This window comes from Pholcus phalangioides, unplaced genomic scaffold, assembly GCF_987345545.1.
Source record: "Pholcus phalangioides strain wild (caught in Gottingen) unplaced genomic scaffold, Ppha-v1.0 ptg000011l_1, whole genome shotgun sequence".
Lineage (NCBI taxonomy): Eukaryota > Metazoa > Arthropoda > Arachnida > Araneae > Pholcidae > Pholcus > Pholcus phalangioides.
This window is the reverse complement of record NW_028301604.1, coordinates 49,624,165-49,640,001: the sequence shown is the minus strand read 5'-3', so window position 1 is coordinate 49,640,001 and position 15,837 is coordinate 49,624,165. Positions and strand designations below refer to the sequence as shown.

The following is a 15,837-nucleotide window of genomic DNA, read 5'->3' as shown; positions in this document are numbered from 1 at the left end:
TGTTTTGATAATCAAGTACATCGGGATTATTTGTCAGTAAATCTATATTCATATCTCCTATTATTATGATGTTTCCATAATTTAAACTTTTTAAGACAGAATCCAGTTCTGTGTTGAAATTTGAGATAGTAAAACTGTGAGAGCGATATAGTGATATTAATGCAATTTTCAATTTTTTGCTGTATGATATTATCATTTCTGCAGTTGACATTTCAAATTCGATTTGATTGAAATTTAGCAAATTTCGTGTATAAACTGCAATGCCTCCTGACCAATTACTATCTCTGCATTTAAAAAACGAATCAAAGCCTTCAATTTTATATAAATCCATTTCATTACTGTAGATCCAAATTTAGGAAAGAATTAATATTGAAATATGATTCATATACTTTGATAGTAAAGCGGTTAAGTTATCAAAGTTAGCGCGTAAGCTCTGTATATTTACATAGAAGATATTGCAATATGACTTACAATTTGTTGGTGCAGATGACAAAAACTGTTTTAACTCATCCAGGTTTGTTAGAGCCATACAGTTGGATTGGAAATCATTGTTTATTTCAGTCAATGGATCTGTGAATGTAAGTCGTCTTCAGATTTTACACGAAAGATCCTGGATGAATCGTCTTCACGTAAGAATATTTTGTCGTCATGGGTCCAACAGTACTTATAGTTGTGTTCCACTTTAAACTTTTACGCGTTAAGGAACAGTGATTTTATGAACAGTGAACATCTCACGGGTGTGAGATGTTCACTGAAATAAACAGAGACGTCCATAAATCTTGGATTTATTTCGGAAGCCTTGATTCGGCAATCCTTTAATTCCCTCAAGATGTTGTCACGAATAATTTTTGATGTGAACTGTAAGATAATGGGTTTTGGCCTGTCCTTGTTGAATGTTGGTACACGATGAGCAGTCACTATATTTTCGCAGATATTTGTTTTCGCTAGTGCATCTATATTCGTGAAAATCTGTTGGAGGTTTTCATTCTCAGTTTCTGGAACATTTGAAATCTCGATATTCGTACGTCTGGAATACTGCTTTAGTTCGATCATGTCACAACGCAAATTTTTCATTTCCCTTTTCATCTCGATATTTTCTATAGAAAGGAGTTCGTTTTTGGAGATCAGTTCATTGTTTATTTTTTGTAGAGTTTCAATAGTTGTTTTTAGTTCTTTGATCGTTTCATTGTTGAAGTCTATTGCTTGCGTAAATTCATCCATCTTGCGGGAAACGAACTCTTTAAGTTCGTTGTTCTGTTGAATTATTTTGTGAAGGATGTCTTGAGAGGATTCCGATTCACCATCTTGTGATCTTGCTGATGAGGTCGTGGAGTCTTGAAGGCACATTGCACATAACCATTTTTTGTTTTTATCGGATGTGAATTTTCTGAAAGCTTTTTCACTGATACCACCACACAGATAATGAAAATTTGATTTACACTTAGAGCATAGGACTCGGTCAGAATCCACTAATATGATATCCGAGCAGGACTTACAAGACATATTTCGATTAGGCATACCTTAGACGATTTTTGTATTTAATGAAGCAAATAATTAAAATTTACCTGTAATAATTTTGAGCGGATAAAAACAACTAGTAAACAGGAATTATTATACGTTTGAAAAAATATACAGTATAATTTTTTTGAGGAGCGAAAATAAAACGTGTCCGCACAACGTGCCTGCCGTTGCCAAAAAAAGGCACGTTTCGGGAAACATATCGCCAGTTCTAAAGCTCATATGAAAACACGGATGGATGAACTTTTGATTTCTGCCCTGGTAAAGCGTTTAAGTAGGTTTAAAGACCATATGAAGTTGATGGATTCTGTGATCTTGCTTACCGATCGGCTTATACGGAGGGGAGATCTGGGGCCCAAACTCGAATATGCTTGATTCTGTACAATTGGCATTTATCAAAAAATGCTATAGTATACCATTTTATGTTCCATCATATTTGATTTACACTGAATTTGGTAGATTGCCAGTGCAATTCACCCTCATAAAAAAAATAATGAATTTTTTGCACAGGTTTACTCTTCGTCAAATAACGATTTAAGTATGTTTTGCCTTAACTGGAGTGTTAATCATAAGGTGGGTTGGGGACTCCCTATTGAAGCCCTTCTGAATGTCATAAATAACCTTGGTTTATTTACATCCCTCTCCCAGTGGTCCAAGGCCAATTTCGGTTTGTCACGTACACAATCGCGGAAAATTTTGTTGACAGTTTTCGAAATAGAATTGAAGAAAGCAATTTCAACCCATATTATAAAAACATATTAAATGTTTCTTTCTTCCCGAGGAGTACCTGAATTTTCAAGGGAATCCCTTATATCAGACTATTTTACTACAAGCTCGTTGTAATTTTATTAGAGACCTAAATCGTTTTTCTAACCGATGTCAATGGTGTGATTATCGTGGGGAAATTGATTTCGTACACGTCATTGCAAACTGCAGTCATTTCGCTGGCCAACGTCTCACAGTTTCTGGCTCTCAGTCATTATCATTGTGTGATTTATCCAATATTTTACGAGATGGAAAGAATTCATCGTTTCAGTTCTTTTTTTTTTTATGTAATCTTAATTAAGTGACAACCACACTAAAACGTGCCACGAAATGAGAAACATCAATGGTTCATCTTGTATTTATATTCTGTGTTGTTTTTTTTTCCTCTGCTCTGTATTTTTTTGTTTGTTTGTTTTATTTTCTATTTTGTTTTTATTTTTTTTTAAGCGTTTATATTACATTCTACATCTAGGTGTTCATCTGTGTTGTCCAATCAAGAGTTCATTTTTTGTAATAGCTTTTTTTGCATTGTGGACTCCAGCCTAATGCACAATAAAGATATTATTATTATTATTAAATATGAATATTTATGACATGGTTCTCGTGCTACATTTTTTTTTTTTTTTTTGTGGAATATAAATAATTTCATTCATTAATTTTTTTCATTTTAATACACCGTGATTTGCAGTAGCACTTCATTTCCCACTATTCTAGCAATAATTGGCTAGTTCACTCATTTTTGGCAACAATCAACGATTTCCAGTGTTTTGAAAAATTTCAGTTTCCGAAATTTTTGTCAGGGAAACATGATGAGCCTATGATCGCAAGGACAGAAATTTTCTTCAGGGATTTTTCATTTTTCTAAAACAAACAATTTGTGAATTTTAAGGAATTTCTGAACAAATTTACTAAAAGTTGGAAGAATTTAATTTCCACCCACACTAAAGTCCTATCTGGAAAAAATCCTATAAGATTATCATTTTCATCGAAATATCTCGATTTATTTCAAAATTGAATTGTCGCCAACATTTTTCATCGCCAATTACGCAAACATCCTTCTAGCTACAATCGATAAAATTTACCAAAAACTTGTGCATTGTACCAGCTTTGGAAAGAGTCTACAATAAACCATATCAGTGTTATGGTTCAGAAGAAATTTTGCCTCATGTTCGTAATAAATCACTGACATAAACGTTTGTCAAAGTAGATATTCGACGAAAATTCAGAATTGGAAGTTACAGATTTTGGCAACAATTTGATTTTGCAGAAAAAATCATATAAGGTGAAATTACAGGATTATAGACATATACAGGATATCTGTATTTAATTGTGAGCTTCGATCGCTGAGAGATTGGTCAAGTGAAAAATTGAATTGTTGCCAAAACCTACTAAAATTACTTCTATGAATGCAGATTTCAGTGATGTATTGCGAACAAAGGGCTAAATTTCTCCTGAACCAGAACACAGATATGGTTTATTGTAAGCTATTTCAAAAGCTGGTGCAATGGAAATGTTTTTGGTAAATTTTGCCAATTGTAGCCAGACGGGTATTAGCATACTTGGTGATGAAACATTTTGGCGACAAATTGATTCTAAACTTTGCCAATCTTTAAGCACTTACAGCTCACCAATGAATCCAGATATTTCAATGAATGATGTCATCTTATAGGACTTTTTCATTCTTTTCAAATATGCACTTAGTTTGCATGTGGGCAGTGCCGTACCCATGGGAGGAGCAAGGCAGCAAATTCTCTCCCAATCAAAATTCTGCCAACATTGGCGCCTATCTTCCTAAAAAATTGCAACAAGTATGAGGGGGGCGATTTGTGTTCACTTCATATTAGCCCGATTTACATGTACAATAATGCGGTAGTATTGGGAGTTCCGGCACTGGCCTGATGACTTTTTCCCCCATAGAGAAAGAAGAGTGAAGAAAGATGAAGAAATACAGGGTGTTTCAAAAAGAATCACCCGATTTGATATGCGTATATTACGAAAAATATTGAACATAGACACTTAAAATTAATTTTATATTACATGGCTAATCAAAGTTTTTTGTACAAACCAAATTAAAAGTGCTCAATATGTCCACCTTGAGATGCATGGCATATGTCTATACGGTAGTCAAATTCATCTTTGCGAGTATGTTTGCATCCACTGCTTCCACGGCTGCTGTTATGCATATCTTGAGTTCGGCTAATGTAGCTGAAAGGAGAGGCACATAAACGTAGTCTTTTATAAACCCCCACAAGAAGAAATCGCACACTGTGAGGTCTGTGGTCACCAATTGTAGTCACCATTATAGTTGAATATCACTGGTATGAAGGTGATGTGCTGACACTTCAATTCAAATAGTGACTTGACTATATATAGCATAAATCTGACTCACAAAATATACTTAAATTCCTTAGAATGTCTAGATATACAGTTTATTAATTTGATGAAACACAACGTCACACATATTTAAACAGAAACGAGAATATACGGACACGTTGAAATATAAAATCTTAACTCCACGAGAAACGAAAGCCTTCTCCTTCAAAACAGCGAAAGAGAGGTAAAGAAAAGGCTCAAGAAAACGATGTGTTGACAGATTTATAATATTGGAATGCCAACACCTACGCACTCTTGCCGACAGCATCACAACAGTAGTTCCCCACGAGTCCAAAGGATGTTAAGCTTGATAAGGTGTTACAAGACCTCGTGATGAAGCCCCATGGCGAGGCTGGAGCATCACATAGAGATGATTCGCTAACATTAGACTCTGTGCATTCAGAGAGAATTAAACAAAAATGCAGGTTTTAAACGATCAATAGAAATACTCTTAGATTCATTATTGATATGCAAAGTAAAAAATTTATCAGTCCTATTCAAAACTTCATAAGGTCCTTGGTAAGGCTGCTGTAGCGAACGCCTTACAACATCACCCCTCACAAAAACGTCTGTGGATTTGGATGTGCAGATTTTGAGATCAGATTTTGAGATGTGCTTACCAGAATCTTTGAAGAAGTCTCCTGGTAACCTCAGAGATGTTTCGTAGACCATGTCCGCCGGCGTAGCACCAAAATGAGGTTTGAAACTTGAGCATATTCCGAGTAGAATGGTAGGAAGAACATCAACCCATCTTTCAGTGGAGTGACACATGATGGCAGCTTTCAAGACCCTGTGGAATCTTTCGATGGCTCCATTGCTTTGTGGGTGGTAAGTGGTAGTAAGTACCCTGCCCACACCCAGCAACTTCGCAAGGGATCGGAAAAGTTCAGATTCAAACTGAGAACCCCTGTACTTAGTAATGCGTTCTGGAACGCCAAAACAGGAGATCCAATTTGAAAGGAAAGCAAATGCCACAGTTTCAGCAGTCTGATCGGGTACAGGAATAGCTTCCGGCCATCTGGTGAATCGGTCACTGCAAGTCACAACGTAGCGATTTCCTGTACTTGGTGGAAATGAGCCCACGATGTCAATATGGACATGCCAGAACCTTGAGGAAGGTAATCCGAATGCACCAACAGGACAATGTGTGTAGCAACCAACTTTGGATCGCTGGCAAGCAATACAGGTTTTGCACCACTCTTTGCAGTCCCTTTCCAAAAATTTCCAGATGAATCGTCTGCGAACCATAGTAGCTTTGGCGCCAGGGTGGGAGAGGTTGTGCACTGCATCAAAAATAGTGCGGTGAAACATTGACGGTACGTAAGGTCTAATTGAACCAGTGGAAACATCACACTGTAGAGTGACTTCAGGAGAACCGAAAGTCATTGGTTTTAAATCGAGACCTGAGCCCGTTTCAATGTTTCAGTGTCAGCACATCATGTCCGGGTCACCAGTTATAGTCACCATTATAGTTGATATCACTGGTATGAAGGTGATGTGCTGACACTTCAATTCAAATAGTGACTTGATTATATATATAGCGTAAATCTGACTCACAAAATATACATAAATTCCTTAGAACGGCTAGAAATACAGTTTATTAATTTGACGAAACACAACGTTACACATATTTAAACAGAAACGAGAATATACGGACACATGGAAATATAACATCTTAACTGTGGTGTCCTTATAAGAAATGACTAAAAGAACTGAACTGATAAGAACATGCAACGCCACCTAGTGTTGTGTAAGGGGAACTAGTGAGTTCCACCTCGGACATCAAGTAGACAAGTTGTCTAAATGTTCTGCTCTTTCCGCTTTATAAATTCTTCCTATATATATGTATGTAATCTAAGTCTAACGTAATAATAAATACTCATCAAAATAAATACCCATGTGTTATCCACTCCGCTAACAAAAGTGTTAAAGAAAACACAACATTAACTCTGCAAGAAACGAAAGCCTTCTCCCTCAAAACAGTGAAAGAGAGGTAAAGAAAAGGCGCGCTCAAGAAAACGATGTGTTGACAGATTTATAATATTAGAATGCCAACACCTACGCACTCTTGCCGACAGTATCGCCACAGATCCGGCAATCTTGGAGGATAGTGATGTTTAACTGAATCGTCACGCCCTGTAAGGCCCATCCATCATCGCATCGCCGAATGTGATTGTTTTTCTCGAACATCCAAGCTCCAGTGTTGTGGTGCACCGTCCTACAGGAAAATGAAGTCATCCGAATCGGTTTCTAACTGCGGGAAAAGCCATTCTTGACAAACACTGGAGTGGCGGCTGAAGAAACAACGTTAGTGCCACCTGTCAGTAACTGCATGAAACTTGTACAGTATATACAAAGTTCATGCATTGAAAGATTAACCTCTGAGTGTGATTGTGCAGCTGATTGCTATATAGGGTTGTCATGAAGGAAATATTGCTGAGGTGGAATATCCCTCATATCATAAACTGAAGAGCCAAAAAAAATGGTACAGGCATGCGTATGCAAATAAAGAGATATGGAACCAATCAGAGTATGGTGCTGCGGTCGGCAATGCCTATATAACACAACAAGTGTCTGGCATAGTTGTTAGATCGGTTACTGCTGCTACAATGGCAGGTTATCGAGATTTAAGTGAGTTTGAATGTGGTGTTATAGTCGGCGAACGAGAAATGGGACATAGCATCTCCGAGGTAGCGATGAAATTTGGATTTTCACGTACGACCATTTCACGAGTGTACCGGGAATATCGGGAATACGGTAAAAAATTAAATCTACGACATCGCTGCGGCCGGAAAAAGATCATGCAAGAACGGCACCACCACGACTGACGAGAATCATTAAACGTGACAGACGTGCAACCCTTCCGCAAATTGCTGCAGATTTCAATGCTGGGCCATCAATAAGTGTCAGCGTGTGAACCATTCAACGAAACATCATCGATATGGGCTTTCGGAGCCGAAGGCCCACTCAGGTACCCTTGATGACTGCACGACACAAAGCTTTACACCTCGCCTGGGCCCGACAACACCGACATTGGACTGTTGAGGACTGAAAACACGTTGCCTGGTCTGACGAGTCTCGGTTCCAATTGCTTTGAACTGATGGACGTGTACGGGTATGGAGACAACCTCATGAATTCATGGACCCTACATGTCAACAGGGGACTGTTCAAGCTGGTGGAGGCTCTGTGATGGTATGGCATGTGCAGTTGGCGTGATATGGGACTCCTGATACATCTAGATACGACTCTGACAGGTGACAGGTACGTAAGCATCCTATCTGATCACCTGCACCCATTCATGTCCTTTGTGCATTCCGACGGACTTGGACAATTTCAGCAGGACAATGCGACACCCCATACGTCCAGAATTGCTACAAAGTGGCTCCAGGAACACTCTTCTGACTTTAGACACTTCCGCTGGCCACCTAAATCCCCAGACATGAACATTATTGAACATATCTGGGATGCCTTGCAACGTGCTGTTCAGAAGAGATCTCCACCCCCTCTTACTCCTACGGATTTATGGACAGCCCGGCAGGATTCATGGTGTCAATTACCTCCAGCACTGCTTCAGACATTAGTCGAGTCCATGCCACGTCGTGTTGCGGCACTTTTGCGGGCTCGCGGGAGCCCTACATGATATTAGGCAGTTGTACCAGTTTTTTTGTCTCTTCAGTGTATATATGGCCTTGCTACGTTGAAATAATCTGTTTTTACAGTTATTTCATAAAACCTTGACATAAAAAGTCCAAGCATAGGTCTCCATACAAAACTAATAAAAAAATAAAAATAATTTGAATTCTCCACAAAATGTTTCCAAAGTGGTGCATTTGTTTGTACTATTAATTACAGACTATATAATTTACAATAAAATAAGTATTAAGACGACACCAATGACCAGACCACCAAGAATAATGCAAATACACGAAAAATACAAAACTTTGTACTTTTAGTGTATTTGCCTTATTCATTGGTCTCTTAATATTCTCGGACAAAGTTGATCTCAACTCTTCCAAATAAACTAAGTACAACATTTGAATATTGATAAAAACCCATTTTGTTCGGTCACAAATAAAGAAAATTGAATTTTATATGGAAGTTTGATAAGCTTCTCTGCTATATATATTTAGTATAAATAAGGTACCTACTCAAATTTCAGGATACAATTTAAAGAATATTCATATAAGTTATAAGTACAGTATAAATGTGTTGTTTTTTATAAGTTCGTTTTTCCTGCTGCAACTGTGCTCAAGTTTTTGAAAATGTGATTGTGGAGACTTGAGCAAAAATAGTGGAGCTTCTGCATTAATTTTCATTTCAAAAAACTATGTTTTGAAAAATTAGAATGAAAAAATTTATTATCAAATAATATTTTTATTATACACAATTCCTACAAACTGAAAATTAGTTTACCAAATGAACAAAACATTGCTTTAAATCTTGACCTCTACACGAGATCAAGATTTAAACCAAGATCTGAGTATATTCTTGTATTTGCCCACACACATAGTTTGTAATTTTTTTACAACATTTTGTCTTATTTTCATTCTATAAAACTGAATTTGTTTGGCTAAGAATCATCCAGTGAATTTTGGTCACTGTTTAGAAAGTCCAAATCAATCCAGAAATCTGATTTTTTTTTAAGATGAAGCTCAAGATGAACACCCGCTGATGCAAGACATTTCCAACATCCAGTGAAAATGTATCAGTAGCTATTTTTTTTGTGTTATTCATGTGATTGGTCTATGAGATTATTTTGATGTTAGAGAATGTGCATTTTTCACACCATAGCCATAAAGTTATCAAAGATATTGGTGGGACACCAGCTCAATATTTTAATATATACCTATTTAAAATTATCAAGATTTCATTGAATATTGTTGGGAGGGTGACTTAAGCCAGTGAAAAGTTGCACTTGTGATTCATACTCATATAAAATATATTTCTCTAATGTAGGCTACTATAAAAATATTCTCAATATTCAACAAATTAAAAGAAATGTATTTTCAATGTTTTATAGGTTTTGTCTGAAACATAAGATTGCTGAAATTTTTTCACTGGTATGATGCACCCAATTCCATCTGCAATAAAAGGTCATCTTAGCTATATTAAAAAAATTTATCAATATTTGAAAATATCTCTTTAAGAACTTGTATATGGAGTAATATTAAATCAGAACGATATTAAATCATGCCTAATAATTCTATTTGTGCTTGCTTTACCTTTGCTCTCTTCATTTAATCCCCAGAAAACTGGAGCCAGTTTTATTTGAACAAGACATATAAAATGCATTTAAAATTATTGGTGTGTTCAAATGGTCTGAATTTCTAGGCACGTATAGTGTACGTATATAGTGTCCTGTACGTATATAGTGTGAGGTACGTATAGTGTACGTATATAGTATCCTGTACGTAAATAGTATGAGGTAAGTACACCAGTAATAGGCTTCCTTTTTCAAGTTTGAAAAAATATATATCAAAAGTTATGAGAAAACTCTGTAGCCTTTTTTACCATATGCCAAGCCATATTCTTTCAGTTGCCGTTTGGTGTCCAAGCTGGTTTTGGAAAAAAAACCAGGTGGAAAAAGGATGCCAATAATCAGTCAAAGCAACACATTTAATTTTGCACTAAGAGTAATAATTTCATACCATCATATTCTAAATACAAAATTTATTGTGCTTTAAAGACATTAAACAAATTGCACATGAAGTTGAGAGGGTGGCCTATTCTAAGGTCAATCATTTTCACATTATTCAAATTGTATGACGTGACATTGCAGTCAGGCCTACCAATCTTGCTGGAGTGGTACCCTCCTCTGTGAACAATCTTAAATACATTTTTGCCTTCAAACATACTATATCTTTTAAGAGAATTAGTTTCTATCCTCAAATACAGATATTAAGACAAAAAAGAATGAGACTAAATTCCTGCAGAAGCAACTTCTGAAATGCTTAAATAAAGCTTAGAAAACAGAACAACAAGAATTGGGAAAGAAAGGAATAAATAAAAAAATAAAACAACTCAAAATAAAAATTAGTTTCATGTGTTTGGTGTCACTTTTAAATGTAAAAAGAAATGCTCTCTCAAAAATACATATAACTATATGTGTGTTTCAAGAAATAAAAGAAAAATAATTGCTCGAGGTTTGAGATTAACAGGAAATAATATTCGTTTTGTTCATTTTGTCTTGGTTGATTAAGTATCTTCTATGCTCATTTAAACGGTATTTTAGGGCACGTTTAGTTTGACCTATACATGATAATCCGCACTGGCATGAAATTCTGTAGATACCCCAGTTGTTGAGTGGGTCAATGGGATCTTTTAGTTTAGAGAAGCTGAGTTTGTTGACAAAAGTGAAAATCGTAGAAAAATTATATATTCGAAGAATTTTAGTGATGCGTTGGCTGGTTTTTGCTCTTCTTTTGCAGAGAGAGAGAGAGAGAGATCTTGCATTTCTTTATATATAAATAAATACAATAATTAGTTTAAAAACAACATTGAAATCGCGCACATTTGTGACTTGTAAAACGACGCCATGCACTCCATGCACTTCCATCTTCCAAAATGGCGGCCTTCATTATTGATACTGCTAGGGAAGCCAGGAGAGGATGGGAGAAACGTTATTTTCCGTCATTCTGATTGGCAATTTTGACATTATGATGTGCGAAAATTTTGGTTATTTCCTTATTGAACTAATTATCGTATAAGATATTCTCCTTCAGAGTGAAATGCTGTCAAAATGAAAATAAAACTATTTTAGAGAAAAAAAGAAGATATTTTGGTGTTTATATTGAGTGAATACATTTTCACTATATCATTTGATATCGCACACAAAAAAATTTCTGACGTTTGATATTCATTCGACAGCCCGACGTCCTAATGATATCCTAACGATACTGTTGTGCTACTGGGGATAATAATAATTATCATAACATATTTTATAAGTTATGAAAATATTCTTAAACCTTAATTTTGTCAAAGAATAAAAATTCAAGAAAGGTTTGATGGAAATAGGGGGGGGGATAGGACCTTTTTATAAACATAGTCAAGAGTTGGGACAGCCAAAAAATGACAGGAATCTCCTATAAAATATGAGTCATATGGTCATCCTAGCAAGTTTCTGGTCCCCAAGCGGTAGCAATATCACATAGCTGGCCCACAGTCTGAAAACGTGCATCAAAGCTTTAGATTAAAACCCTTGTACAGACATAAAACAATAGTTGTTTGAACATTATTTACATTGATAGATTTCCTGTCTGTATGAATGGTGAATGGAAAGAAAAGATTGCAATATACTAACAGTAAGATAACAGAAAGATATGAAAAGGCACAATTAGAACCACTCTGCAAGAATTGAAATTGGCTTACTTGAAGTCAATGAAAATTTCGATAAACCAAATGACTATTAAGCTCGTTTACACCGCAAATAAAAAAAAGATGGCAAGCCACCGGTATCAGGAATTTTTGTTAAAACCTGTTTACAAGACTTAATTATTTAGTTTATGTTGTATTTCCTCATTTTTCCAGAAGTCATTACTTAAAATGACTGGTGGTTGTTTTCCTGGTGCAAAGGATTATGAGAGAGGAGTTAGGTGTGATCACCAATCTTCACCAAAAAATATGGGTTGTTTTTTGCTTTTATTTATCTCTCTCCCTTGCCGTCCGGGTTATATTCACTATTGCATATGCAAAAGGAGGTTTAGGGTGAGAAAGAGGGTCACAAATGTTTAAAATATGAAATCATGTGTTTAGCTCTTATAATTTATATAACCCACGTTTCTCTATATGACTAGCTCAGGTCATTGTTAAACTCAACTGCGACATATTAAAATTATCAATAAGAGTGGATCCTCATTTATTCTAGGGTGGATTATTCACAAAGCAGATTAACTGAGGTAAAAAAAACTTTTTGGAAGGTAGAGGAAAGTCAAACATAGAATTAATGAACAGATAATACAAGGTTGAGAGAAAGGGGTATTATAATTTGAAAGATGTATTCACCCTTTTGGGTCACAAACATGTTTTTTTTATAAACTATGGTCTTTAATAAAGGTAAAATAAAAAGTACTATGATTGTTGTTTCCTTTCAGTCTATTTTCCATTGCTTCACCTGCAATGAAAAAGGACTTTTGGTAGTAAATTTCCCATACTGGAAAACAGACCAGGGTTAGGGTTATGCTCAATTTAGAAGTTGTCAACTGTTGACTTGAAAAGATTACCCCCTTACCACGATTAATGTCAGATATGTTTGATCAATACGATAATACACCTCTATTATCAATGTACCTAATGTTTTCTTGCACCAACAGATCTTTTTGATGAGCAAGCTGTGAAATCTGTGAAGCATTTACATAAGTCTGCGTAGGAGATTTTGCAGAATTGACAGTAGAAACTCCTGAGGTCGAGTCTTCGGGTGCTATCATATCTTCAAGACCATATAAATTATTTCCCAGTTCTGTAATAGATTCAAAAGACAAACTTATAGAATCAATCATAAAAATACACATTACATCATATTTTTCTAATTATTTTCCCCATTTTATACTGTTGTTGGCAGAAGCACAAAAAAAGTCTTAATTTCTGTACAAAACCTGCTGTCATAATCAATTTATTAACATCCTAGTAATAAGAAATACCATGTGCCCAGCCACTAAACAAATTGCACAGGCACCGAAACTTATATTTGTGACAGCTCAATTCTGTCTTGTGAAAATGCAATATATGTATTGTTATTTCCATCCTACACCACAGCTGTAAGTGTTGATGAGAAAGTAGATATAAAAATTTAGTTTTTTGTCTTGGTATTAACCAAGACTTGGGAATCAAATCCATTTTTGAAGGTGACTCATCTGAATGCTCAGTGTGACAAATGAGTTTAAGAAATCAAGTAACATAAATACAGGGGAAAGTAGCCTAAATTGGGCCACTTTGTATATTTTGCTAAATTACTGTAATATTATTCATCAAAAAATCACCAAACTGAGTAGGATGATAGGAAGTATATTTATGTATCAAAATATGGTTATATTAAAGTTTTATATCTCATTTCATATTTGAATGGTATCATGAAAACCAAAAAAAGCGAAGCTGGTCCAACTTAGGAAACTAGTTTCCTAATTTATGTTAATGTTAAATTCGGCTTTATTGTAAGTTTGGGGTGGTTCTTTGACCATTTGACACTTGTAACCCTGTTACGAACATTATTTAACACATATTTTTGTATTTTAGGGTTCAGCTCCGCTAAAAATTGTGGCAGTTTAGTACCATCTGCCAATCGTTCAACATCTGGACTATTGAAATTGGCTCCTTGTAAGAAAACGAAAGCAGCATTTTTGACAAGTGAGGCAAATTCCTTAACCGATTTATTCGGTTTTTGCCTACATCCCGTAATGGTAAGTTCATGGAGACTCATTCTTAAAATGTCTCAAAAATTCTGCCTTGAATCGGTCGTAATTTTTTTCTTCTTTTAGTTCTGGACTATTTGCCAGAAACTCTGCAGCCCTTCCCTTTAATTTTGATTTAAGCACAATCAACTTTTTTTTGTGTCTGCCCATTCTGCAATTCTACCAATTTCCTCTATAGATTGGAGGAAATATTCTGCCGGATAAGACGGCTCTGAACCGGAAAAACTATTAAGTAATCCTAAATAACCCGCAATTGTATTTATTTTGACGGCTGCTTTGTCACCAGATGATTGTACTTCATTACTGAAACTCGTTTTCTTAAGTTTTATCGGGTGCAAGCACCAAATTAAATTAAATTATTTGAAAACAAAAATTATCAACATTTAAGAATTATTTTCAGTCTCTAAAAACATTTATTTTTAACGTATATCAGCATTAATTTGTACACTCGGTTGTGTTACTCTGATCATTCAGGACTTAACTGATTTTTCTATGGGACTTCCCATATGCACACCCAACACAAAATTCTGTGTCACCCCAGCGGACACAAAAATTCCCTGCTTCTTGAGAAACTTTTCACAGTGTTTTTTACTTTGATGCTCCAACTTCTCATGTATTAAATGAAGAGTGTCACTCGAACTTGAAATGAGTACCAGTACAGACACTTTCGGTTTTTCGATTAGTATTTTCATGATGAACAATCCATTATTGCGTTACGGAGAAGAGCTAATATTTCAAATCCGGCATGTACCACACATCATTGAGAAAGTTGCGTTTCCACTTACCGTTGACTTTCATTTCCACATTTATCAAACTGCATCCATAGGCGAGGAACTTCTCCCCACTAGCTGCATTGGCAACCTCTGGAAGTTCGAATTTCTTGAAATACACAAGCACATCACTATGTGGTTGTAACATGAGGGACCCGCCAGTTGCTGATATTGCGATAGGAAGTCCCACAGATCGCCGGCGGGAACTCCGCGAGGGATGGTCATCAAACACAGTGAAATTGTGATAAGAAATGTGCAATATAAAATTAAATTTTAAATGTTTTTGCAAGTATAATTATACATGGAAATACAATGTTTTACTTTCATGCCGTTGCTGGGCCGCAGACCACTTTGTGGTCAATATACTTCATGAAATTTTAAATGTGCAATAGGCTTAGTATTGTAGGCCCTAGCGAAGTCTCCATGTTTACAATTTGTGTGTTGCCAATTTCCATATGTCAAAGTTACGTATTCCATATAAATATGCAAATGAGATATTGTTTGTTAAAAGGTTTATGTCAATTTCAGTACCGTCAATCCTCAGTGTTGATTTGTCATCCACTATCATATGATGTAGAGTTCCCCCCCCCCCCATATATATCAGCAGCGTGCTGAGTATTGACACCCATTTTGATTCCTGCATTTGATTGCATCTTAGCTGCTTGCTGACGTGTATCGTCCAGCTTCGCTTCGTGCGAAGGGTTGCTCTCCTTCTGTTGTCATGAGTTGATGATCCAGTTTCTTGCTGCGCCGTCGGAGTAGCGCTGATTTTCCTCCTGTTGGTGGTCTCTTCAATCGTCCGTTCGTCTGCATATGAAAATACGAGGGGACACCCTCTCATCAAGGATGGCATATTGCTGACCGACTTCTGGACGTATATGCGTCCTTCTTGGACTCGATAGTGCAAATTCGTGCTGAACTTGTGCCATCGAGAGGTGATCCGGATTTTTGAACTGTTCTTCCATTGTAGAAGATGTGAGAACTCTAATTCTCACATCTTCTACAA

The 15,837-nt window shown here is 36.0% G+C and overlaps 1 protein-coding gene across 4 annotated transcripts in view; it reads right to left on the bottom strand.

Moving 5' to 3' along the window:
* Ask1 (apoptotic signal-regulating kinase 1) overlaps positions 1–15,837 on the bottom strand; it is a 606,402-nt gene that overhangs the window by 37,269 nt on the left and 553,296 nt on the right. For all 4 annotated transcript variants that reach the window (XM_089239611.1, XM_089239614.1, XM_089239612.1 and 1 more), the window contains one exon: positions 12,944–13,112. In XM_089239611.1, the coding sequence (XP_089095737.1) occupies positions 12,944–13,112 (169 nt within the window). The remainder of the gene's footprint in view (positions 1–12,943; positions 13,113–15,837) is intronic.